The 24736-nt window shown below is 36.0% G+C and overlaps 1 protein-coding gene across 1 annotated transcript in view; it reads left to right on the forward strand.

Moving 5' to 3' along the window:
* The first annotated feature begins 7508 nt into the window (after positions 1-7508).
* Positions 7509-24736, forward strand: part of LOC117716958 (vomeronasal type-2 receptor 116-like) — a 28999-nt gene continuing 11771 nt past the window's right edge. The window contains exons 1-4 of the mRNA XM_034514110.1: positions 7509-7717; positions 15769-16060; positions 16391-17197; positions 19161-19388. Coding sequence (XP_034370001.1) covers positions 7509-7717; positions 15769-16060; positions 16391-17197; positions 19161-19388 — 1536 coding nt within the window. The remainder of the gene's footprint in view (positions 7718-15768; positions 16061-16390; positions 17198-19160; positions 19389-24736) is intronic.

The raw sequence follows: 24736 nt of genomic DNA on the forward strand, positions 1-24736 counted from the left end.
AATAGATCTGCCAGAAGATTCAGCTATACCACCACTCTTGGGCATATACCCAAAAGATGCCTCAGATGCCTCACCATTCCACAAAGGCCCATGCTCCACTATGTTCATAGTTGCCTTTATCCATATTAGCCCTCTGTCATATATAAAATAGGGGAAGATCTTATTCCAATCCAGAGGCTGTCTTTTGGGCCTATTGACAGTGTCCTTTGCCTTACAGAACTTTGCAGCTTCATAAGGTCCCATTTATCAATTCTTGATCTTAGATCAAGAGCCACTGGCATTCTGTTAAGATAATTGTCTCCTTTACAAATGTATTTAAGGGTATTTTTCAGGTTCTCATCAATAAGATTTAGTGTATCTGATTCTATGTTGATGTCCTTGATTCATTTACAATTTGTTTTGTGCTAGAGTGATAAATATGAATCAAGTTTTATTCTTATACATGTAGATATATAGTTCATTCAGCATATTTTATTGAAGATGTTTTCTCTTTTTTTCCATTGTATGGTTTTGGCTTTTTTATATATATATAAAAAAAAACTCAAGTGTCTATAGGTGTGTGCATTTATTTCTAGGTCTTAGATTTGATTCCATTGATTAACATGTCTGCTTGTGTACCAATACCATGCAGTTTTTATCACTATTGCCCTGTAGTACAGCTTGAGGTCAGCGACAGTAATTCCTCCCAGTTTTCTTTAATTGTTCAGTATTGTTTCAGCAATCCTGTTTTTTTCCATATAAATTTGAGATGTGATTTTTTAGGTCTATGATGAGTTCTGCTTGAATATTGATGCAGATGCTCTGAATCTGTAGTTTGCTTTTGGTAAGATGGCCATTTTCACTATGTTAATCTTACCTATCCCTGAGCATCCGAGATCTTTCCATCTTCTGATAATCTTCTTCTATTTTTTTTCCTTCAGGTATTTGAAATTATTCTCATACAGATCTTTCACTTGCTCACTAAGAGTTACACCAAGTTACCTTGTATTATCTGTAGCTATTGTAAAGAGTGTTGTTTCCCTAACTTAATTCTTGGCCCATTTAATATTTGTATAAAGGAGGGCTACTGATTTCTTAGAGTTAATTTATATACACCCACTTAGCCAAAGGTGTTTATCAGCTATATAAGCTCTCTTGTAGAATATTTGAGGTCACTAATGTATACTATCATATCATCCATGAATTGTGACACACTGAGTTCTTCCTTTTCTAATTTCTGTGTTCTGATGTCCTTTAGTTGTGTTATTTCTCTGGTTAGAACCTCAAATACTATACTGAATATGTAGGGATAGAGTGGGCAGCCTTGTCTTTTTCCTGATTTTAGTAGAAAAGCTTTAAATTCCTGTCCATTCATTTTGCTGTTGGCTATTGGCTTCCTGTACATTGCTTTGACTATGCTTAAGTATGTGCCTTGTATGCCTGATTTCTATAATACCTTTAACATCAAGGGTGTTGAATTTTATAAAAGGCTTTTTTTTTTCAGCATTTTATGAGAAAGTCATGTGATTTTTTTTTCAGTTTCTTTATATCTTGATTTATGTCATGAATTTTCATGCATTGAACCATTCCTGCATCCCTGGGATGAATCCTACTTAATCTTCATGGTCGATGTCTTTGATGTGTTCTGAGATTTGGTTTGTGAGTGTTTCATCAAGTATTTTTCACATCAATGTCTGTGCATAGCATCTTAATTCTTTTTCTTTCATTTCTCTCTGATTCACAAAGAGTTAGCCAGCATAGCCAGAGAGGCTTCCTGACTTGAAACTAGCTGTCTTAATACTAGCTGACTTGATACTATACTTGCCCTGCACTAGCAATAACTCCTTCTACTAAATCCCCAGCTGTCTTACTTAGAGGTGCTGAATGACAGAGACTGCAGTTTCTGGTCTCCTGAATTCAGGCCTTTCAGCTACCACTGCAAAGTAACTTAGCCTTAATACAGGTAAATATCTTATTATAGAAATATCTCATTATAGAAAAGGCAATGCTATCTCACAAGACCAAGTCTTGCCCACACTGATGACCTTCTTTCTGGGCTTACTTCAAGAGTGAACCGAGAAAGCACTGCCTGGCCTGGCTCCCCACAGCAGGAGAATTGGCATAAGCTTTTCATATCACCTTTTTTAAAAAAAATCACAGCTATTCTAGTTGGTATAAGATGAAAATGTCAAAGTAGTTAGGGTTTTATTGCTGTGATGACACACCAGGCCCACAAAATCTTGTATTTAAAAAGCCCCTAATTGGAGTTGACTTACAATTCAGATTTAATCAAGTGAATTCACAGCAGGAATCGTGGTGGCATGCAGGCAGACATGGTGCTTGAGGAGCCAAGGGTAATTCAGCAGGCAGCAGAAAAATAATGCCATACTGAGCCTGGCTTGAATAAGTATGATCTTAAAGCCCATCCATAGTCTCATACCTCTCAAAGAAGGCCACAACAACTAATATAACTGCTTCCTATTACCCTGTGGGGTCGTTTTCTTTCAAAGCAGAACATTCTTGTGCATTTTCTTAGCAGATACGGCTGTCAAACCTTTTGGAGTAGGCAATGTAAAAAGGTACTGCAGTGTATACTTTCTACAATCTAAAAGAGGCACCCTAGCAATGTTTACTAGGACTGTGGGATATGAAGTCTGAATATGCAATATTCTATATAGTGGCTCCTAGCACTGGGACTTGGATATCCTTGGATATGAAGCCAGACACATAACCTTCAACTTGCAATCTGTCCTGCATAAAAGATGTGCTGTAGTAATGGAGTTGTAGAATGTGTGGGAATGTCCAATCAGTGACTGGTCCAATCTGAGACCTACTTCATGAGAGAGAGCGCATGTCTTACACTGCCTGGATAACTATGAACCAGAGGCAGAACAGCCCAGAGATACCAGATTGAACTAAACATGACTGGCAAACATGTCAATGACAAATATTCTGCTATACTCATGGATCTGTCATCAGAGAGGCACCATCCAGCAATGGAAGCAGAGGCAGAGACCCACAGCCAAACACTAGGGTGGCTCTACAGAAGAAGAAAAGGAAGGGTTGTAGGAGCAAGAAAAATCATGTTCTCAACAAGAACATGTTCCACAAAATTAACTAACCAGGAGTCATATGGGTTCACAGAGACTAAAGTGAAAAATACAAATCCTGTACAGGTATTTTGAGTTATGTCATCTAAATAAACCTTGTAGTTGTTAGCCTGGCATTCTTATAGGATACCTAACATATGGGACTGGGTGGTGTCTCTAACTCTTTTTCCTTTATCTTTAGACCCTTTTTCTGATACTGTATTACTTCATCCAGCTTTGATATGATTATTTGTGCCTGACCTTATTATATGTTGTTATGCCACGTTCAGGGGATAGCCCTAAAAAGCCTAATCATTTTTTCTTCAAAGGTAATTGGAGGAAGAATAGATCTAGGAGAGAGTGGAAGCAGTTGGAGAAATGAAAATTGTGGTTGGAATGTAGTGTATGAAACCAGAGAATGTTTCTCAGCCTTTTGTGTTTTATCTTTGAAAACTCTGTTTAGTTTTATGTCCCACTTTTTAACTAGGATTTTGTTTACCTCTTATTTAGATTCTTGAACCCCTTCTATCTTCTAAATATAAACCTGCTGACTAATGTATAGCTGGTACTGATTTTTCACTTTCTTTACGCTACTTCACCACCCAAAGGATGGGTACAAAGAGTGCTTTAGTTTTAAGAGGCCCCTTTTGTTGATTGTCTTCATGTTTGTGCTTGTGCTGTTTTGGTCCCATTCAGAAACTACTTTTCTGCCAATTCAATGATTTCCTCAAATTTTTTCTTCTGCCAGTATTAGGATATCATGATTATGTTGCAGTCCTTTTTGATACTTCTGAAAATGAGTTTTGTACAATGTGAGGGACAGATCTAGTTTCTTTTTTATGTGGAACTATGCAATTTAGTAAGCAATATGGAAAATGTGTTTTCTCTCTAATGTCACATCAGTTTTCAAAGATCATATGGCTATAGCAGTTTGGTATTGTGTGCGAGTCCTCAGTTCTACTCCATTTATAAGTGAGCCCATTTTTAAGACAATACCATACTGATTTTAATACTGTACCTCTTGAAGTTAACACAGAAAATGAAATGGAGATACCTCTAGGTATATTTTCGATGTTAATGTAAGATTATTTGTTTGTTTATTTACACATGGACTTCAAGATTATTTTCAGTTTCTTTGATGACTTGAATATTTTGTGGAGATTGCTTTGAATATATAACTTGTTCTTGGCATGGTAGACGTTTATACAAGATTATTCCTGCCAATCCATAAACATTTGAAGTCTGTCCATTTTCTCTTTTTTTTCAGAATTTTAAAATTTTGCTGTTTTCTGTTCAGTACACATGATTTATGTCTTAACTCCAGCATTCCTCAGATTATTCTATATCTTTACTAGAAATGGTTTCTCTGTCTTTGCCAATGTATTCTTCTCCTCTTTCTACAATCATAATTTCTATATTTGGTCTTTTCTTGGTATTCCCCAAATTCTATCATGTTCTCTTCATATACAATTTTGAGTTTCTCAATACCTGTTATGGAGTGATCCAGCTCACCCTTACTTGGTCTTCTATTCTCAACTTTCTGTTTTCAACATCAGTGTTTTTAGAGTTTTATTACACTGAGGTTTGTATTTCATTTATTAGGCTTTCCTTTCCAGAATAGTTTCAGTTTGGTTTTTCTTGAAAAATTCACACTCTTTTTTCTTATCAGAGTTTGGCTTCCCTACTTAATGGTCCTTGACTCTGTATTCTTCAAGTACTTTGACTGCATTTACAGTCACTCTTCTGAATTCTATTTTTTTTTTTGTTGTGTGTATATTTATTTTTTTTACCAACTCAAAATTTAACTTTTTATCGGATATTATATTTACATTTCAGATTTTATCCCCTTATCCCATTCCCCACCACCACCCAGGAAAACCCTATACCATCCCCCCTTCTCCTGCTTCTATGAGGATGTGCCTCCACCTACCCCACACACACACACTTTGTAATTTCTTCCAACTATTCTCATTTGGGGATCATTTTCATGGCATTTTAATTTCTGGAGGTGAAATGTTACTTTGTTTTTTCATGTATTCAAAATTTGTTATTTTTAGCTAAAACAATTATATCATTCTTGCATTGGAATTTATATGTTGAATTAGTAATTTTGCTGGGGTAGGTGGTGATTATTTTACAAATCACCTTTGTTCTTTCATTAGAAGTGTTTACATTGCTCAGTATGGGGAAATTCAAAGCAGTCCTATGAAGATCAAAACAATTTACTATTTTTATCTTGTGTACATTGCCAGTATTCCCACATGTAAGCTTGTGCAAATCATGCATGCTTGTTGCTTGCTAAGACCAGATATAGGCATTGTATTTCCTAAACCTGGAGATACCAATGGTTCTGAGTTACAATTTTAGTGCTGGAAATAGATCCCAAGTGTTCTGAAAGAGCAGCGAGTAGCTTTATATGCTGAGCCACATTTTCATCTATAAGATTGGGGCCTTGATTTACTGTGTCTACTAGTATTTTAGGATACAGACTGAATTCAGGTCTTCTTTCTCATGGCTAAAGCCTCCCTCTTTCCATAGTTAAACAAAAGAATCTCCATAAAGTTTCCTCTGACAGTGGGATGTGTGTGTGTGTGTGTGTGTGCACGCGCGCAAGCGTGTGAGCCTGCATGTGCGTATGTGCGTGTGCATCTGTGTCTGTGTCAGTGTCTGTGTATATGTAGATGGTAGGTCGATAGATAGATAGGTATGGGTAAGCATAGTGTTTATATATTCTGTTCTTGCTAAAAATGAGCACGTGAGAATCATGGCTGCACAGTTGCACTAAAAAGTCAGGACATGAACCCATCGTTCTCAGGAAATCTCATCTATTTACTAACTAATTCATTTTCCTTTAATATTTATCCTTAAATACTTAACACAAGCTAGTTTTTCATTCCTCTTAGATTATGATATCAATGTCAGTATTGAAAAGATTACATTTTCATAACCACTCACTTCAGATATTGTAACAATAATTTTTGTTTTAACATGCCAAGAAAAAAAGATTTTATAGATACCCAGTCCTGTTACCAGGACAATTCACTAATCCCATGTGATTAAGTCTCGTGGTTATCCTCCATCAAAAGATCTTGTTGAAGAATTTGTCAATGTACTTCCTGTTCTACAAATTTAGTACTCAACTAAAAAGGGAAAAGCATATTTACATTGAGTGTCACATAAACTTCCTCTATTACCCATGATTGCCCTGAACTCTGACTTACTTAGCAGTAACATTTCCTGTGCATATTACTGCCTTTAGTCTTATAATAGAGAGGTTTTGTCTTTTACGTACTCATTGCATATTGTTAATCAAAAGCAAACAGACGGTTCCAACAAGCTAGTGTTACCAGTTAACATTTCTCATGATGGCACTTTTATTTTTGTTTCATTTGCGATTTTGTACACCCTATTCTCCCATTCTTGTGTAGGAAAGTCAACATTTTTTAGGTACATTTTTTCATTATAATATCACAATACACTGTAAAATCACTGTCTAAAACTGCTGGTGGCTAGAAATAGAGAAATGCTGAACATCGATTCCCTCAGTACCTTAAGTGAAAGGACACGCTGTGGTGCCTTTAAATTATCATACATTTTACATAAATGAGAAACACCCTACTATTTTTTAGAGCATAGAAGCAGGGTTTAGGAATGGATCACCATAACACCTCTACTCAAAGATTAACCTTGGATTAAAGAAAAGGGTAGGAGTACAGAAGTTCGTATCAGAGAGTATAAGCAGACATGATTTTTCTCATTGATATTAACTAGATAAATTGGAAGTGAGAAACGCATCAGGACTATTAGCTTTTGCAAAGTGAGAAATAAACTGGTTGTGTTGGGTACAGACATCATATTTTTCTGCAGGTAAAAATATATCATAGATAAAAATTCTGAAACAGCAGTCAATAAGTAGGAAGAGTAAAATCCAAAAGTTATATTTTCTTTGTGATACCATGGCCCCGTAATTTGTCCTGTGCATGACTAGCGTGGGTATTTTCAGACCTTCTTCCAATTTATCCAACATTGATACCTCTGATATAGCAAGATTTCCTCAGCCAAAATTATTGTATTAAAAGTTTTGAACTTGGCCAAAAGAGCCCAGTAGGAAGTTGATCCTTTAGCTCCTGCTGTCTTCTTGGCTGAAATCATGGTGCCTCTGGCTAGAGTAGAAGATCCAAAACATATTTTCTGACTTGTTTTTAAAGAGAACACCGGGCCTCAGATGCAGAGCCTAAGGGAAGAAAGAGTTCCACAACTCTCAGTGGCAGTGGAGGAAGTGTCCTGAAGAACTTGTGGGTGATTAACATCACAGAGGCACTCATTAACAGTCAGAAGCACAAAATGTTCACAAACACGTGAACTAAATATATACCTACTGGACATCAGTGGATAAGTGTCAATCAGTCTTATGGCTGGGCAGATATGTATGTTAATAGGATGTTCTGGATTTTTACCTTTGGACTCCTGTATATTCCCAAATTTGTGTGTGCCTTTACTGACAATGAATGCTATGTAACAAGCAAGGAATATTTTTACCACCAAGGAGATGTGACAATTGGGGCATTTTTTCCTCTTCATATTTTTTACACAGAAAACAAAGCTCCTGATAAATATTTGCTATACAGTTACCAAGATTTTCGTGTACAGTAAGTATAATTATTCATTCAAAGAGTTCAGAATTCTTATGATTTATTGGACTTAGGGATTAAAGCTCTGTTTAGTTTTTCACAATTCTTCTTTTCCATTGTCAAATCGCTTCAAGTATATTTTCTTGTGTACTTCTTTTCTTCTTTAAGTGGAAAAGTGGTAATTTTGATGTTATTCATTTTGCTTTCCCTGCTGTTATTTAATATCCATGATCTTCGGTTTGTCAGTCATGTAACACCAGATAATTTGAATATTATCCAAGTTAACATTTCAGACTATGGATACATTAATCTAAGTATGACTTTGAATTTCTGGGTTTTCTTGAAGTCCAGATATACTCTTGTGGGGAAAGATGATGTAACTGAGTGAAGAGACTCCTGAGTGTGTAGACTGTTTCTAGAGTGACAAGTACTGACTATGTTACAGTCAGCTGATTTCAGAAGAAGACTGTCTCGACAAAAAATTGGCAATTTTAGATAAGCTCTAGATAAGTCCTTGTCAATTTTTTCTTTCTTGTTTATTTTATTGTTTTCTTTTCTGTTTTGTTATTTTGTCCTAAACTTTTTTTATTCTTAGGCAGATTTTAGATGCTTATCTGCTTGCCATATATGTTTCCAGTGCTTTTCCTCTTTTCTGTTTGTGCGCCCCCAAAATGCTCTATCTGGGAAGATGGCCACTTAAGGGCATTTTTAACCTTTTCCGAAGTTTTCAATTTTAAGATATAGCAACAGAAAAGTCTGATTGCTTAGGAAAGTAATGACAACAATTAAGGTTTTTTTTTTTATAAAAGAGATAAAATGTGCTTATCCAAAGTATATATCTGGAATCTCTATGTATCAGTGATAAAAGACTATGAAGTAGAAAAATAGAGCTTGTAAATGTCTGTGAAGATATGAGAAAATCAGTAGGAAGAATACAAATAAAATAAAGAAAGAAAACATACTTAGAAATGTGAATTGTGCTCATTGTGAAATCGCTGTGTAACTGCTAAATCCTTGGTGGGGTGTTAAGTAAAAAAAAAAAATTAAAGACAGTAGAAGAAGAAATATGTTCAAAAGTAAAAAAGCATGAGGTATTTAGGGTCTTGTCATATTTAGTTTGAGACCAACACAGCAAAGATGGCCACAGATCCAAAATTTTATGTCTATATGCCACAATTCATATCTCAGTGAGGTAATTCATGGTAGACTCAGTTGTTTAAGCATCACATCTTAAATAACATCACAAATACTTGTTATATGCCTAGCAGCCTAGGGACACTGGATGTTAGGTGAAGCTCCTTCTATTTCTTTATAGTTAAGGCTACTTCTTCCTCTCCTTTTTATCTCTTCTCTACCTTCAGCAGCCCAGGCACCAATGTACATGTGTATGTGGTATTTTGTACATCAAGCAGCAACAGGCAAATATGTGCAAAGAGTGTACTTTCAGGTACATGAGCCTTTTCCATGATGAATGAAAGGATTTTATTCTATAAAAATTATTCATTTTTATACTAAAATTTTACATAATCAGAAATAAAAGTTCATTAGTGGAAAAGAGTATTTTCACTATAAAATATTACCAATCTTGTCCTATACACTTACCAGACATATTTTTTCTGTGTACACTTATATTTGTATTATATTTTCCCAAATAATACAATAGAAAAATGGAGCTCCTGCAAATTTTCTGGGACATTGATCCGGTGTCTAATTCTGGTCTGAAATTGATTTGTCCATTTTATCCTTCTGCGTCTTAGCAGTGAAAAGAGATCTATTCCTAAATATACCCTGATCCTGAGCATATTTCTCCACTCTTACCTGTGGCCTTATAATTGAGGTCTCTATTTCCATGCATTGTATCTCTGTAATCTTTTCTTCATACACAGTCAGAATGGCCATTGACTATTCTTTAAATCCTTTTATGAAGGTCTATTATGTATTGGGGATGTATTCATCTATTTGAGAAGTACAACTGTAGTGTCTGCATTACTTTATCCACTGACATTTTGTTATCTCCATGCTATTCTTTGACTGGTGCTTGGGTTGTGTTTTCCAGCTCCCTTTTCCTCTGGACAATTTATTTTTAAAAAAACCTGGTGGTATACAAAAATAATTTCCAGCACAGCTAGAAACACAAACACAAGCAGCCCTTCATGTGTGTACCACCTTTTCTGATGTAAGAGATTTTGTCATGGTTTGCATAGGTGAGTGCTGATAGCAGTCATTGTCAGCACTGTGGATAGTTTTCTACCATTTACCTCAAACTATCACTTGCACAAATAAATATAGAACATAGAAATAAATGTCAAAAATATCTAGACCTGTATAGGTCAATTTTATTTTAAATTAACTGATTAAAAATCATTTAATTGTATGATGTTTAAATTTTATCTACTCTAATTGAATGAGTAAATAATTCATGAAGTATTCTCTAATTTTCAATGTAAGTTATTTGATGTGGTAATCATTTAGAAATAATATAAGAAATTACTCAGAATTTTACCTTTTTCTGAATGTTCTGTTACTATCATTATTGTCATAAGAATCTTGTAAATGACCACTTAGTAAGATTATTTTTGAGTATTCATTTATTAAACTATTATTACCAATTTTTAACAGTTTGTCATATTGTCTAGAATATTTGTAGATATTTTTATTTCATATTTATTAGTGTACTGGTTAGTTTTATGTCAATTTGACACAACCTAGAATCACTGAAGAGGAGGAAGACACAATTCAATAATTGCCTCAATAAGATCAGGCTATAGGCAGGCATGTAGGGTATTTTCTTAATTATTCCTTGATGTGGGAAAGCCCAGTCCATTGCAAGTCCAATACCACCTCTGCAAATGTGGTCCTGGGTTCCATAAGAAACCAAACTGAGCAAGTCACAGTAAGCAAACCAATAAATGGCATTACTCCATGGCCTGTATATCTATTCCTGTGTGTAGCCCTGCTCTACTTGAGTACCTGTCCTGACTTCCACTAGTCTGAACAGCAATAAAGCATAAACTAAAAATGCTGCACAGTTTTGTATCAACTTGCAACATAAAAAATCATCTGAAAGGGTTGAACATCAGTTAAGAATATATCTCCATAAGAGTGGGTTGTAGGAAAACCTGTAGTGGTGTTGCTTAACTGATTGTGGGTGAAGCCATTTTGGGGCTGGTAGTTATGAAGTCTATAAGGAAGCAGGCCAAGAATTACATTATGAGAAAGCCAGTAAGTAGAACCTTTATGTGGCCTCCTAGTCATCTCCTGCCTCCACATTTTGGCCTTGTTTGATATTCTGTCCTGATGTCTTTCAGTGATGGGTGATGATGTAGAGGTTATCACTTATTAAAAACTTCCCTCCTTATCTTGCTTTTGGCCATGGTGTCTTATCACACCAACTGTAATCATCATAAACATACCAAATAATCAATTCTTCTTTGGTTCCCTTTTGGTCAAGGTGTTTCATCCAATAAATAATAATTCTAACTAAAACACTTTGTTTAACCTTTTTTTAAAAAATAGTGTGTTGGGGGGTTGTGTGAGGTCAGGGGATGCTTCATATGTTATTTCACTCCATTTTTGTTGTTTTTAATTTTGAAGCAGAGTTTCTATAACTCATATAGCACTGGCAGTCCTAAAACTTACTATATAGACCAGACTTGCAGTGATTTGTGTGCCTCTGCCTAACAAGATCTGGGACTCAAAGCATGTACCTCTAATACCAATGAAACATTTTTGTTTCTCTCTTTCTTTATTTGTTTGCTTGGGGGGGGGTTCATCTTTTTTTTTCCTTGACACATGGATTTCTCTGTAGCCCTGGCTGTCCTAAAACTCTCTTTTAACAGCAGGCTAACCTTGAAAACAAAGACCTACCTTCTTTTGTTTCTTGGACAGTAGTATTAATGGTGTTTACCATCAAACCCAGGATTTTGTTTTTTGAAATAACTGCTTGTTTCCTTTATCAATTTACCTATTTGTTTCTAAATACACAAATACACACACAAGAAAAAGACAAAGAGACAAAGAACATGGATCTCAATTTGTAATAATAGGGGACACAAAAGAAAAATGCAAGAAAAGAAAAATAAATCTGGCCATTAGAAGAAAGTAAAGATATTACACATGTTAAAATATATTAAAATGAATGTTTAAAAATCTACATAATGCAGATTTTAAATTCACTGAATGAATAAAATGATAAAGTATCAAGTAAAATGTGTTGAATTTAAAGTTTTAATTATCATATATTAATTGAACATATTTATGCAATACCATGTTTCCTCAAAATATGAATCTAAAATAAATCTTGGAAATAAAGACCCTATTTCCCTATCATTGCTTTATGTTGTGTAGCTTGGATCCCCATGCTGCTTCAACATAAAATACATAGTGGGGATTGCACTGGATGATGTGTTTGTAAGACTTACATGTATGAAATAACCAAAAGGATACATATCATATTTATATAAGTTTTCATTTAAATCTATATTGTCTATTGACTTAAAACTATATTTATGTTTTTTGATTCTCAAAATTCTGACCAAATGCCCCTCTATTAGACATAATTTTTCAATTTTATCATTGCTTTGAAAAGCATTTAATTCTTTAATAGGTTCACAGAAAACATTTTGACAAATATTCACACACACCACTCCATCCTCTTATATCCTCTCATTTGATTCTTATCCTCTTACCAAAGAAACTCGTTTCTTTTATTTTTCTAGTCAAGTACACTTTGTGTTCTATAAGTACTACTGTCACTGGAAGCTTGTTTTGAGTATGGTTGACCTAAGGGTCACAGCAGTAAAAAAAAAAAAAATGACTATCTCTCACCAAGTAACTATCAAATCTCAATAGTATCTTGGCTCAGGATGATATTTCATGCATATATTCTCCATGTTGGTATTTTGTCTTGTTTGAGCATACATGGTCTTGTACACAATTTCATAATCATGATGGGTCCAAATGTACAACTCTTGTGGACTGAAAATATTGTTTCCTTGAGATTATCCACAGCCTGTGGTCTTACAATCTTTCCACTTCTTTTCTGCCATGATCACTCAGCCTTGTTGGTAGGGGTATGATGTCTAACCCACATTTATGGATTAGCACCATATAATCTGTTATTATCTATACCATAATCAGTCATTTGTTTATGTATTATTTGGCATTTAATGTAAAAAGAATCTATGTGGAAGACTGATGGATGCACTAATCCATGGGTACATCAATAATCATTTGTGGTTGATTTTGTACTTTAGTATAATAAGACTATTAATCTATCCCTGTGGGTCTATGACTTACCTTATCACAGAGCCTTGCCATCTTCATAGTGTAATGCATATTGTCTATACTACAGAATGTGTCTTATATTAAATCAGACAAAGGTTAGATACAGATGTAACATGTGTGCCCATTTTAGTACCAGATGTCCTATCACTTAATCCCAGTCCGTACTGTATCTCTCTTAGTTCAGAGCTGAGAATGATGATTATTTTATTTTCCTTGATAGCATGTATAGCATCTTGCAGAACTATAAAATCTAGCCAGGAGAAATAAAGTAAGTAATTAACTGCATAATTTCTTCATGTTTTGTGGTTCAAGTATGTAGTTTCCTCAGCAATAGAATCTTTCTATCAAGTTCTACAGGATCCAATCTTAAGTCTTTATAATACATATTCTAGATAAAGAGTAAGAAAGATATATGATATTCAATTTTCTTAATGTGACTCAGAATGGCTATTATAACTGTATAGATGTTCATTGAGATGTACAGACTTAAGTGTGGTTAATTTTGGTTTCTATTGTTTTTGAATTGAGAATTCTTTTTATTAGTATTCTTTAATCCTTTTTGCAGTCCAGTCTTTATCACCATACAGTCTGCTACCCAACCACTCCATATCCCATACCTTTTCTTCCAACTGTCTTCAAGAGAATGTCCCCATCCACACCCCACCACACCAGACATCCCCACTCCTTGGGGCCTCAAGTCTCTCAAGGGTTAGGTGCATCTTCCCTCTCCAGACCAGGCAGTCCTCTGCTGAATATGTGTGAGGGGCCACATATCAGTGGGTGTGTTTTGCCTTGTTGGTGGATCAGTGTCTGAGGCATCTCAGTGGTCCAGGTTTGTTGAGACTGCGGGTCTTTCCGTGAGGATGCCCTTCTCCTCAGCGTCCTCCATAATTTTTTACTTCCTCCATATATTTTTGCTCAAAATATATTCATAGCCACTCATTGTACACTTATTTTTATCTCTCTAGTCTCTCCTGCTCTTCATGAGTTCTGTTATTGCCATGATTTCATCCTAATAAATACAAATGCATCCTTACATATTTGTTTTAAATTATTATATACATAAAGTTGTTTGTTTTATTTTCTTTGATATTATTAGAAAAATCCATTTGGTTTAAAAGAAACACACCTTGTGTCATGCAATCTATAAATTTCAACAGATTCTCAGAAAAGGAGTATAGAAACAAAGACAATATTCTTTGTGTCATCATGCATCATGCATATCAGATATGTGGCATATCAGAAGCTACATAAATGGAAAAAAGAAGTACTAGAAAAGGAGTGGAGAAGAACAAATTATCAGAGATGCAAGCATTCACTGAAGCAAAAAACAAAAGAACAAAAAAAATTTATAAAGTGACTAAAATGCCAGAATTCTGCAGAAAAACTCTACATCTAAAGATGCCCTGTTTTTTTTTTTTTTTTTTAGGTACATTTAGTGGAGAAATGTTCTTTCCAGTATATATAACATAATGCTACTTTTCTATAAAAACCCTAAAAATGTCTTATGAAATATTTTTTGTCCAACTGAAGAACAATTGACTAAATATAATTTTCAGTAAACTGATTTGGGATCAGCATACTTCGACACTAAAATGCAATGTTCTTTCTTTGTGTGTGGGTCTTTGGCATCATTAAAGGTCTAATTTTTTCAATTATCACGTTATTATTAGACAAATCAACAGTTGCCTAACAAGGTAAACTGCTCTAGATTCAAGTTTGAGGACCTTAGTTCAGACCTCCCAAAGATCATAACTATACTCTTATATTCTAATGATCATATGGAGGATACAATAGGGAGAGGTGACTCCCTGCAAGTTTACTGGCTAGAGTGCCAGCCTTATGTGCTGAAAACAATAAAGGAACTGTGAAGTCAGTTGGAATGATACTCTCTCTTCTCTATAGCTCCAGTAAAAAAGAGACAGAAGTTCATGATTTCAACTTCAAATTTGTTTACAGAGTGTATTCCAGGCCAGTCAAGTCTACATGCTCAGACTCTGTATCAAGCAATCAAATAGGTTAGTCAGTAGGTCAATAATTAAACAAATCATTAAAAGAACCCAGATGAAATCATGTGGACAGCCAGGACTGACCCTGGATGTCCTTCTCTGCCGTGCACTCATAAATCATGAAACTGATGAAACTATACATGCACAAAACCTCACATCTACATAGGGAATACACATAACTCATGAATACTCACAAAGGTGAAATTAATTTGGGTATTGTTTCACATAAACTCCTACCATCAATTGAGAGGCAGAGCCAGGAAATCATCAATACTTCTACATCAGCCAGTTCTACAGTGTGTTCAAGTCTGCTCTATTAAAAAGTTATAGGAATGATACCTGTGGCAATATATTATATGAATTAATTTTGTGCTAATTTTTAAGATACATACTGTCACAGAAAAGTGAGTGATTGGATCAGGATATATTGTCTTTTCATAATTGTAGAAACCAAATGTCCAAGATCCAAACAACAAGAATTCTAATCTTTTTGAAAACCCAATTTATGGACGGTTTTTCAGTATTATACACATGAAAGATAAATAAAGGAATACAATGATGAATTAGAATCAGGGAGACTATGATTAATGATTGTAGAATATTATTAATCTCATCTGCTTAAAATGCCCTTTTTAATTCCAGTCATTCCTGAGAAGATATCATAATAATGATTTCACAAAAACATTACCATTTATACTATAAAACCACTGCAATAAATAGAAAAGTTGTATGGTCTATGAATTCCTCCTGTGTAATTTTGTGAAATCTGTGCAGGTATAAGTTTAAGAACTACCAGTTTGTTCTGGCTCTTATGTTTGCCATTGAGGAGATCAACAGAAACCCTCATCTTCTACCCAATACAACTATTGGATATGATATCTATAATACCCCATTTACTGAAAAGAATATTCTTTATAGTGCCTTTCTTTGGCACACAGGGATGAGCAGTCCCCTTGCTAATTGTGACTGTAAAAACAAGAAAATGTCACCTGCTATAATCACAGGACCATCATGGTCAGCATCTGCCCACATTGCAACACTGCTACAACTCTACAAAATACCTCAGGTGAGAAATGGGATGTGGGAACTAGGAGATATGTATACTTTGTTGATATTATAGATGTCTGTAAATTTAAAATAGGGGCACTAGAGTTAATCACCTATCAAAGAAAAGTAAGAAGATACTTTATATTAGATCCATATTTCAATTGCTTAAAATGCAATGACATGAGAGGTAAGACCACCTATGTTATTGTAACTGAAGACCTATCAGCAATTTTTGTAGAAAAAAATGTATGGGTTTACAGAACAAGACGATCTTCATCTTGACTCTTTCCATCTGTTGATTTCAATCTGAGATTCTGTCTTATGCCAATGTGTTTTGTTATCTTTTCAGGTCACTTTTGGACCTTTTGACTCTATCTTGAATGACCGAGGTCAGTTTAATTCTCTCTATCAGATAGCTCCCAAGGAAACATCTTTGTCATTTGCCATAGTCTTTTTGTTGCTTCATTTCAATTGGACCTGGGTTGGTCTGATCCTCCCAGATGACCACAGAGGGACTCAGATCCTATTAGATTTGAGAGAAAATATGGAGAGCTATGGCATCTGCATAGCCTTTTTGAAAATGATCTCTGGCACATGGAATGCATTTTCCAATGCATTATGGAAAAATATAGAGAAGATTGAGGAATCATCAGCAAATGTCATAGTTATTTATGGAGACATTATTTCTGTACAAGGTTTAATGCGACATATTGCACAATTGCTAGTGACATGGAAAGTCTGGGTCTTAAGCTCCCCATGGGATGTTGATAGCCATTCTGATTATTTTATGGTTGAGTCCTTCCATGGGAGTCTTGTTTTTTCACACCACCATGAAGAGGTGGTTGAGTTTATGAATTTTGTCCAAACAGTTAATCCCTACAAATACCCAGAGGATAATTATCTTCCTAAGTTTTGGCATTTGTTTTTCAAGTGCTCATTTTCAAAGTTTGATTGTCAACTTTTGGAGAACTGCCACTCTAATGCTTCTTTGGATTTACTTCCCAGACACCTTTTTGACCCATCCATGGGTGAAGAAGGCTACAATATATACAATGCTGTGTATGCTGTGGTCTATAGTCTCCACGAAATGCATCTTCAACAAATACAGACACAACCATATGCCAATGGAGAAGAAATGGTATTCTCCCCATGGCAGGTAACATGCCTTGCTGTGTTTTATTATACCAGCAATATGGCAATTTTATTATTTCTTAAGGGATTCAAATTGAACATCATATGTTTTAGACTATGCTGTCAATAAGCAAAGGAGAGAATATTGTTTCTCAGTCTGGGGGGGGGGTCAATGCTAAATTCTGAGTAAGTGTTCTTTATAAATGGAGTACCAGGAATAAGAAAAAACTTAAGTTTATATTGAATTCATGTAACACATTGCCTCACAGTTTTTCATTATATCTTCAAAGTGAAAAGTTGAGATTTCCTATATATATTTTTCAGAGCAGAGGATGAAGCAGTACATCTTTAATTAATGGAGGCCAGGCCTCTATCCTCTCCTTGGCAAGATTAGAATCGCCATGGCCCTTCTATACTTGGAGAAGGGAGGAGATGTCAGGGGCAGCCCTGCTTATTACACTGAATACCTAAAATCAGCCATAAGCCTAAAATCAGCAATAGGCCTGACATACATGCCTGATAACACAAAGTCTTGGGTCTCTGTGGAAAAACACTGAAAAAAGATGGCTATAAGCTATTGTAAACAGGCAGCTTTTGTGGAAATTTACCAGCCTGAGTAGTCATAGACCTTTTAAATAGGTAGCCTTGGTGGATAGTAATAACTTAGATAAGAACAAGTGAATCATAGGCAGAGTCATAGTGACCTGTCCCCTGAAACTTTACCCAGCTGATACCCTGTTCTGAAATATATCTGTACTCCCCCTGAACACCTATGCTCCTGTGTCATCCCCTTCCCTACATCCTGCATTTTTCTGTTTATAATCCCTATGTTAAAAAGTAAAAAATATGATTTAATAATAGTAAAAAAAGGGAAAAAAGAAAAAAGAGAGGAGACCATGGCATGGTTGTCAGGGGAATCACAAAGCTCTGTCTAACTAGCAGTCAGGTTGGTTCTTCATTTGCAGGTTCCACAGAAGAAAGACAAGGTACTGATTATCCAAAAAATATAGATAATGTCATTTTGTTTCCTGGCATTTTTGATTTTTTAATCACATCACTTGAGTTAGAAGATCAATCAAAATTGAAAAGAATAAATAGAACCAATTTTATTATTTACCCTACACCTCCAATGCAAAGAATTTAAGGAATGTCTGCACCAAAGCAATAATATTTATTATATGACAGCCTGCTTTTAAGCTGGCAGCATTTCTAGTTTTACAGGACTCCAGACAAATAGAATATATCTGAACTGGTTGTTTCATGAATCACAAATACTAATATGTAATATTTTTATTTATATCATTTTATCATGTCTACTATCAAATAGTAAAATTTTATTTTGGTCATTCTATATTACTTGGTGAGTTCTATTCCTCCATGGGTATGTATGATGCCCTATGCTTACATTACATTTTCAGAGAGCTCAAAGTTTAATGTAAAAAATAATCTGGAGTCAGTTACCTGTTCTCCTATCCAGTTGGAATTTGTCAAATATTTCTAAGTTTAAGCTGTTCTAACTATATTGTTTGGGTTTGCTTATGAGAAGATACCCAGGAAGATCCAGAAAGGCATGGGCTCACTTGGAAATTTCTAGCTTTGTGCTTATCTGTGCTTGTTGTGATAATATTGAACATAAAGAGGATTTCCAAATAGAGCCAACAAAAGGTATTTCCCTAAAAAGCTGAAAAAAATTTTATGGCTTTCCTAATGACTTAAACATAATTCTCTCAGGGAAAGACATGTAATGAATTATAATGCAGAAAGTTTCCGAGAATGCAAGAGGCAGAAACCACAATTTAAAAGAGAAACAGAGTGACAGTGATCCAAGCATTTGGCTTCCTTTGCAGGAACTGTGACAAAGGCTGTCCTGGCTTCATGACTTTCAACATTTCCATTGAACATGGCTGTTTCAAATGAGATTCTTGGTAGTAGTTTTTAAACTCTTTTACTATCTCATGTTTTTCAGCATGTTTCTGCATTTCTTTTAGCTTCTCCCTTTCCTAAAGGAAAATATATTGAAAAGACATGTGACAGAACACACAGTAATGGATGAGGGAAAAAACTTAGATACAAAGTATGACATTCTTAATTTTTGGAATTTTCCAAGTGGTCTTGGATTAAAGGTGAAAGTAGGAACCTACTCTCAAAGTGTTTACCAGGGTCAACAGTTCTCTTTATGTGAACAGATGATACAATGGCCAACAGGATTTACAAAGGTGAGTTGTGACTTGTCTCACTGCCCTGACCTTTCATAAATGCTATGCTAATTCTCAGGATGTAATGATCATGGGACTCTCACTTATTATCAATAAACACTGAACTAACAAAAGGATCTTCACATAAAAACAGATAACATAGACTATTTCCTCCTTCCTTGACACTGTTCAAAGGATATGTCTATTTTTAAGTTTGTTAATGCTCATACATTTCTTAAAAAGAGAGGGTCTCTTAGTTACTGCCTCACAATACTGATAGATTCATTTTGTCATCTAGATCAAGAAATTACACTAAAGTAAGGTGGCATTTTAACTTACCGACCTCTGAAAAGGCATAATGGTATGACGTGTGTGTGTCTTTGTGTGTGTGTGTGTGTGTGTGTGTGTGTGTGTGTTTGTGTGTGTGTGATATGTGTGTGTGTTGTATATGTAATGTTTTACTTGCTACTTCATGCAAATAATCAACAAAAGCAACTGAGGGGAGGTCAGGTTGTTTTGACTGACTCTGTGAGCACTCATTATATTGTGGGTAAACGATGTTTTAAAAGCCAGAGGAGGTAATGACAACATGTTCACAGACCAGAATTAGAATGAAATTAAAGAACAAAGAATGTGGATGCAAATTCCTATAACTTTTTCATTCTGTGAGTGATAGCAGCCTGTGAAATACTGACACCCATATGGTGGTGGTTCTTCTTATCTCAGGTAGGTGCCTGTATAAAACTACTCATGGAGATGCAAAAGATTCACTTCCCTGATGAATCCAAGACGTGTAAAATTGTCAGTCAATATTAAGAACCATTTTCAATATAAAAGATTCCCCTAGTAGCCAGTAAGCATAGAAAAAAGTTAAATCTGATTTCATATCATGACTTTCTTTTTTAATTTATTTTTATTGGATATTTTATTTACATTTCAGATGCCATCCCCTTTCCCCCTTTCCCCTCCCTAGAAAACCCCTATCCTATACCCCCTTCTACTTTTTGCTTTTATACAATTTTTTTAATATTAAGTAACAGCTTTATAAATTTGGTAATGCTCAATATCAATCAGAAGTATAACCTAATATCCAACTTGATATATCAACTATCTTTGACTGGCGGAGACATGTGAACATCTGCCTCCATGTCTGCCCCCCCTTTCTCTCTCATCACCTAGCTCCTCCTCTTCTTCTCCTCCTCCTCTCCTTACTCCTCCTCTCCTTACTCCTCCCACCTAGCTCCTCCTACATATCACCCTTCCTGTTAAAATAAAACTTTTCTCTCAAAATACAGTTAGAGCATAACTATACCAATTTATGTCAGTAAGGTGCAATATAAACCTAATATCCAGTCCATCATTTTGTTGACTAAGCAGAACCTCTGTCATCTCTCCAAACTAAAAGACTTAGTTCTGAACCTCGCTTTTTTCCTTGTCTTTAGAATGAATGTCAGCTGAAAACCATCTTCTCAAATCTTTTCTCTGAAAGTAAGTAGCAAGGATTGGCTATAAGACTATAAGATTTCAACCCTGTCAGAAAGCCAGAATGACTGAGTTAACTGAAATTATGGGAAACACAAAGCATAGCTTCTAAAACATAGCTAATGTATAGAGACCAGTGAATACCTCAACAGTCCCTATACTACAGAACGTTGGAGCATCCAATCTTCAGCCTTCTGGCCCAGGATCATCTGAAAGACCTAGTGATGCAGAATTATTAAGGGCTGATTACTCTGTCTAGGCAGATATAATCAGTCGACTATTCTGCAAGTGTGTCCTTTTCTGGACAGTAATTTGTCTGCAGATGAAAAGAGGCAATTCTTGCCTAGTGGATGTCTCACCACAACTGGAGTAACTCCAAGGATGCTCAACTTCTTCTTAGAATCCAAGACAGGAAGCTATAAGGAGCAGACATGTCTCTAATCAAAATGAACATTAATACAGAAATGTTTGTAATGTCAATTCTGTGGATTTCTGATGTTTTAAAATGTTGCGGCCCGAGCAAAATGTTGAGGCCCGGGCTGCCCCGTGTTTGGTGGCCACTGTATCTTGGCCCAAGCTGCCGCTCCGTTTTGCAGGTCAGGGTTCAGCAATGGACTCGAAGAATGGAGGGAGACCAGGCAGAGTGTGATTCAATCCCATTTATTCTTCAGTCTCTCTTCTCTCCAAGTCCCAAGTCCTAAGTTCCTAGTCCCTAGTCCCTAGTTCCTAGTCCCTAGTGCCTCCAAGTTCCAAGTTATTTCTTTCAAGTTCTCTTCCAAGTGCCTGCTACCCAATGCCTCATTCCTACTCCAAGTTGTACTCCAAGTTGTGCTCTCTAAAGTGTCTGATTCTCTCTCCTGTCTGCCTCTGCCTTTTATATGTCTCACTTCTAAGTCATGCCTTTTGGTCACACCTTTAATAATGCCGTTAGGTCTTGTCTCTAAATCTGATCTCTAGGTCACACTCTTAAGTCACACACCTTTAATCTCACACACCCAAGGTATCTAAACCAAGATTATCAGAGTGTGCTCAGCTGTTGTAGGCTATTGTAATCCAAGTCTCATGTCAGGGTATATGGCTCAAGATGGCTGCAAAGCTGAGAGCCACTTTCTGCTAAAAGTCAGCCCCCCCAACATTGAAAACCAACTATTCATGTAAGGCAATCTGGATTGTTGTCTGTTAACTCCTCCCGACTATTTCTAAATAAAATCTAGAAAACACCCTAACAATAAACTCAAAGCCATGAATTTGCTATAGGCCCTTAACTCACTGTCTAACCATCTCAAATAAGTTTTAAAAAGTTAAAGAAGGACTGGGTCTAAGCCTTGTATTCCTAAATGTGTTATACAGGTGCAATGCCTATGAGAGTAACAATATTCATTTAACTTTTATATTAATAAGAAGCTTGTACCAATGGAAACCTTAAATTTGAAATCAAAGTAAATTTTGTACCATTTAAGAAATTATAACTTCATCTTAATAACAATTACACACATTTCTACCAGTAGGTTATGGCTATGCAATAAATCCTAGCTAATCCTCCCTGTTTCACCAAACCAACTACTTTTCCCTAGAGAGACAGCCCAATGTTAATCACCTAAGTCCCCAAGCCCAGGGAATAGGGGCACCAACTCTTCATTAACTTCTTCAAGCTGATTATGGGTGTTGAGATATTAAAAGAGGAGTTGGGGGAAGAGTAAATTGATAAGCCTCTGATGCTGTATCTTCACTGCATCCAGCTGGAGTTCCAGGATATCAGAGGTTTGAGCAGGTCTGCTCAGCTTGCCTGATGAGTAGATATGCCAAGGCTATGTATTCTGCAATATACAATTCTCAAAACAAATTTCAGTATCAAGATAATTGTTTGTTTGAATTCTAGTCTTCTAGCGGCCTGCCTCTGTCATGTCTAACCCATATAATTCTGGGAGTTTCTATGAGGGTGTGCTCCCACCATCCTCCCATTTTTGCCTTCCTGCTCTCAAATTTCCCAACATCAGGGAATCCAAACTTTCAGGCCCCTAGGCTCTCTACTTCCACTGATGCCTAACCCCTTACCCCATTCCCCCCTCCAATTACTATAAGGGTGTGCTTCCACCATCCTCTCATTCCTGCCTCCCTGCTCTTGCAATTCCCCAACACAAGGGAATTCAAACTTTCAGGTACCAAGGCCCTCCAATTCCACTGATGCCTGGCAAGGCCACCCTCAACTACCTATACAGGTGGAGCCATGAGTCCCTCCCTTTGTGTTCTTGAGCTGGAGATTTTAGAGTGGCTACTTTAGCTTGTTTCTTAGGACCATTTGCTTGAAAAATTGTTTTCCAGTCTTTTACTCTAAGGTAGAGTCTATCTTTGTCACTGAGGTGGGTTTCCTGTATGCAGAAAATGCTGGGTCCCATTTATGTATCCAGTCCATTGGCCTATGTTTTTTAATTGGGAAATTGAGTCCATCGATGTTAAGAGATATTAAGGAACAGTGATTGTTGCTCCCTGTTATTTTTGTTATTAGAGGTGAAGGTATCTTTGTGTGGCTATCTTCTTTTGGATTTGTTGGAAGAGGGTTACTTTCTTGCTCTTTCTAGGGTATAATTTCCCTCCTTGTATTGGGACTGTCCTTCTATTATTCTTTGTAATGCTGGATTTCTGGAAAGATATTGTGTAAATTTGGTTTTGTCATGGAATATCTTGGTTTCTCCATCTATGGTAATTGAGAGTTTTGCTGGGTATAGTAGCCTGGGCTGGCATTTGTGTTCTCTTAGGGTCTGTATGACATCTGTCCAGCGTCTTCTAGCTTTTATAGTATCTGGTGAGAAGTTTGGTATAATTCTGATAGGTCTGCCTTTATATGTTACTTGGCCTTTCTTTCTTACTACATTTAATATACTTTGTTTTGCACTTGGTGTTTTGATTATTATATGATGGGAGGTATTTCTTTTCTGGTCTAGTCTATTTGGCATTCTGTAGGCTTCTTGTATGTTTATGGGCATCTCATTCATTAGATTAGGAAAGTTTTCTTCTATAATTTTCTTGAAGATATTTATTGGCCCTTTACGTTGGGAATCTTCACTCTCATCTATACCTATTATCCTTAGGTTTGGTCTCCTCATTGTGTCCTGGATTTCCTGGATATTTTGTGTTAAGAACTTTTTGCATTTTGCATTTTCTTTGACAGTGGTGTCAATATTTTCTATGGTATCTTCTGCACCTGAGATTCTCTCTTCTATCTCTTGTATTCTGTTGGTGATGCTTTTGTCTATGACTCCTGATTTCTTTCCTAGGTTTTCTATCTATGTCATAGTCTCCCTTTGTGATTTCTTGTTTGTTTCTATTGTCTATATGTCCTGGATGGTTTTGTTCAATTTCTTCACCTGTTTGGTTGTGTTCTCTTGTAATTCTTTAAGAGATTTTCGTGTTTCTTCTCTAAGGGCTTCTACCTGTTTACCTGTGTTCTCCTCAAATTCTTTGAGAGTGTTATTTATGTCCTTCTTAAAGTCCTCTATCATCATCATTAGAAGTGATTTTAATTCTGAATCTTGCTTTCCTAGTGATATGGGGAATTCAGGACTTTCTAGTGTGGGAGAACAAGGTTCTAATGATGCCAAGTACCCTGGGTTACTGATGCTTATGTTCTTGTGCTTGCCTTTTGCCATCTGTATCTCCTTAGTGTTACCTGCCCTGTTGCTGACTGGAGCCTGTCTTTCCTGTTATCTTGGTTGTATCGGAACTTTGTGGGGTGGGTGTAACTACTGGGGTAAGAGCTGGGGCCAAAACTCTGCTCAGTGCTCAAGCACAGACAGAATACTGCCCAGGTTAGAGCATCCAGGATCCCTGCTTCCTCTGGGTTCTTAGAGATTGGCAGGAGAGCTGCCACCCAAGATCTGCTCAGTGCT

Source organism: Arvicanthis niloticus, chromosome 1 (assembly GCF_011762505.2).
Source record: "Arvicanthis niloticus isolate mArvNil1 chromosome 1, mArvNil1.pat.X, whole genome shotgun sequence".
Taxonomy (NCBI): domain Eukaryota; kingdom Metazoa; phylum Chordata; class Mammalia; order Rodentia; family Muridae; genus Arvicanthis; species Arvicanthis niloticus.